Genomic DNA, 3,220 nt, shown 5'->3' with positions numbered 1-3,220 from the left:
CAAACAAACAAACAACAAATCCTCCATCTAATCACTATAGTTCTCCTGTAAACAAACAACAAATCCTCCATCTAATCACTATAGTTCTCCTGTAAACAAACAAGCACTCTATCATTTCCCAGGTAAGATAAAGAATCATTGGACTGACAAACACACCACACAGCCAACAGCGTCATCCATACCTGGCTAATACCTCCACCTGTGTGTGAAATACCTTTGTGCCTCGGCTGATGAGTCCTCCACACTGGCTCTGTTTCCTGCCCCTTGTTGTGTAACATTGGGTGTGTATGTGGGGGTGTGTGTGGTGTGTGTGAGGAGTGGTTGTGTGTGTGGGGGTTGTGTGAGGGGTGGTGTGTGTGTGTGTGTGGTGTGGGGTTGTGTGTGAGGGGTGGTTGTGTGTGTGGGGGTTGTGTGTGTGGGGTGTGTGTTGTGTGTGTGGGGTTGTGTGTGTGGGTGTGTGTGTGTAGGGGTTGTGTGTGAGGGGGTTGGTGTGTGTGTGTGTGTGAGGGGTGTGTGGGGGGTTGTGTGTGGGGGTGGTTGTGTGTGTAGGGGTTGTGTGTGGGGTGGTGGTTGTGTGTGGGGTGTGTGTGTGAGGGGTGGTTGTGTGTGTGGGGGTTGTGTGTGAGGGGTGTGTGTGTAGGGGTGTGTGTGGGTGTGTTGTGTGTGAGGGTGGTGTGTGTTGTGTGTGTGGGGGGTGTGTGTGAGGGGTGGGGTGTGTGTGGGAGGAGCGGTTGTGTGTGTAGGGGGGTTGTGTGTGAGGGGTGGTTGTGTGTGTAGGGGGTGTGTGTGGGAGGAGTTGTGTGTGTGGGGGTTGTGTGTGGTGTGTTGGAGGATTGTGGTGTGGGTGTGGGGGTGTGGGGCTGGGGAGTTGTGTGTGTGTGGGGTTGTGTGTGGGGTTGTGTGTGGGGGTGTGTGTGGGGGGGTTGCGTGTGTGGGGGTTTGTGTGTGTGTGTGTGTGTCTGTGAGTGTGTGTGTGTGTGTGTGTGTGTGTGTGTGTGTGTGTGTGTGTGTGTGTGTGTGTGTGTGTGTGAGTGTGTGTGTGTCTGTGTGTGTGTGTGTGTGTGTGTGAGTGTGTGTGTGTCTGTGTGTGTGTGTGTGTGTGTGTGTGTGTGTGTGTGTGAGTGTGTGTGTGTGTGTCTGTGTGTGTGTGTGTGTGTGTGTGTGTGGCGGGTTGCATGTACTACGATTACTACGATTACTACTACTACTAGTAGTAGTAGTTGTAGTATATCATCAATATTACAATTTCTATTTTCATGATGATTGTCAATATTTCGATCATAATTATTTAAAAAAATATATCACTAAAGGAGAAATATGACTGATGACAACACTCGTTAAAATATGGATCACAGGAACACGACTTCTGATAAGCTCTCATTAGTACCCAGAAGCATCGTTCACTGTCACTGATTATCGTTCAGGTGATGTATGTTTACAGTATCTTATTATTATTATTTCATCTTCTTCGCTTCCTCTTCCTCCTTCTTCTTCTTCACCATAATATTTTTTCTTCTTCAACACCCTACACCGGGGGTGGCCAACCTGTCGATCGCAATAGACTGGTCGATCGCAAGATCTTCTCTAGTCTATCCCATGGCAAAGTTAAACTTAATGATCCATCCTTTTTAAGCTGCCATACAAAAATCCTCTTCAAATTTTACTCATAATCATTGGAATATTATATTTGTTTAGATTTTTTCTGGGAATAGATTATCATTATGGACACATCAGAGCGATATAAACAAAAAAACTTCGACTGTGCTATGCTGTGTTTGGCGGAACCTGATAGGAAGTGTTCGCGTTCATACGGGCCTTTTTAGAAGCAGCATATTCGTTGTTTGAAATTTTCAAAAATAAGTCTGAAATACCGTCTTCTATTAAGGATGTTCAGTTATCAAGAAACACTGTCATGAGGCGCTGTGAATTTATGGCTGAGGATTTGTGTGAACAACTGAATAAAGACATACAATTTGATAAGTCTACTGATGAGGTCGATACATCACAATTATGGACATGAGTACCAAAGAGGAACTGCCGAAAATTCTACCATTAAAAAGAAAAACTCGGGATGAAGACATAGTTCAGACTATCAGTGATTTTGTTAATAGTACACAGTTGCCAGTAAGTTAGCTCGTATCTAAAAATACTGATGGGGCACCTGCAATGGCTGGCCGAATCAGTGGGTTCATTGCCCTGTGCAGGAGTGATGATAGGTTTCCTAACTTCTTTTTTGGCCTCAAAAGATTGGCCTTTTGATCACGAAGAAGTGTGGCTGTTAGATTTAGCTTTTTTAGATGACATGACTGCTATGCTGAATAAACTAAACTTAGATCTGCAAGGGAAAGATAAAACTATAGTTGACATGATTAGTCCTATGGCTGCTTTTAAGCAGAAACTAAAACTAGTGTCTTCGCAGCTGCATCAACTTCAACTACGAAACTTCAGAAATATGATGTCTGAACTAGAGAACCAAGGAAAAGACTGTGACCAGTTTGACAGTGCTCGATATATTGAACAGGTGCAAAACCTTGCCTCATATTTTGACAGACGGCTCCAAGATATAGCAACAATAGAACCTGTTGCAACATATATGTGTTTTCCATTTGGCAAAATCACAAATGTTGAAGATATTCAATCTAGAATGGAATCAATATTTAACATGGACATATGTGAAGTCGAAAATGAGCTTTTGAAGCTTAAAAATGATATTCAGATCAAATCCAGGGCAACAGGAGGAAGTTTCTGGAACCTTCTCAGTGAAGAAAAATATCCCAATGTCAGAAAATGTGTCATGTACCTCACAGCATTTTTTGGATCAACCTACCTTTGTGAATCAACATTTTCACACATGAAACACATCAAATCCAGATACCGATCAACAATGTCAGATGAACACCTGGATGCTTGCTTGAGGCTAGCAGTCACCGCCTACAGTCCTAATTACACAAAGCTGGCAGACAACATGCAGTACTAACCATCTCATTAGTAAAGTAAGTTTATTATTTTGTCCTGTTTACAATATATCATAACAATTATTGAAAAATATTATTTGTTTACTCTCTCTCTCTCTCTCTCTCTCTCTACGAATCTGCGTATTTTATGGCAATGGGTGAATATTAGGCTGATAGATCGCGTCAGGGTAACTGTGGAAAAAGTAGATCACATCACACAGAAGGTAGGCCACCCCTGCCCTACACACTGTCAGCCAGGTCTCCAA

At 43.2% G+C, this 3,220-nt stretch overlaps 1 protein-coding gene across 1 annotated transcript; it reads left to right on the top strand.

Moving 5' to 3' along the window:
• Positions 1 to 2,302: 2,302 nt before the first annotated feature.
• Positions 2,303 to 2,977, top strand: LOC121874965 (general transcription factor II-I repeat domain-containing protein 2A-like). The gene has a single exon (XM_042379315.1). The coding sequence runs from the start codon at positions 2,303 to 2,305 to the stop codon at positions 2,975 to 2,977; it is 675 nt and encodes a 224-aa protein (XP_042235249.1).
• The last annotated feature ends 243 nt before the right edge of the window (positions 2,978 to 3,220 follow it).

Source organism: Homarus americanus, unplaced genomic scaffold, assembly GCF_018991925.1.
Source record: "Homarus americanus isolate GMGI-L3 unplaced genomic scaffold, GMGI_Hamer_2.0 scaffold14581, whole genome shotgun sequence".
Lineage (NCBI taxonomy): Eukaryota > Metazoa > Arthropoda > Malacostraca > Decapoda > Nephropidae > Homarus > Homarus americanus.
Note: the sequence above shows the minus strand (reverse complement) of the source record. Positions and strands in the feature narration are given on the sequence as shown.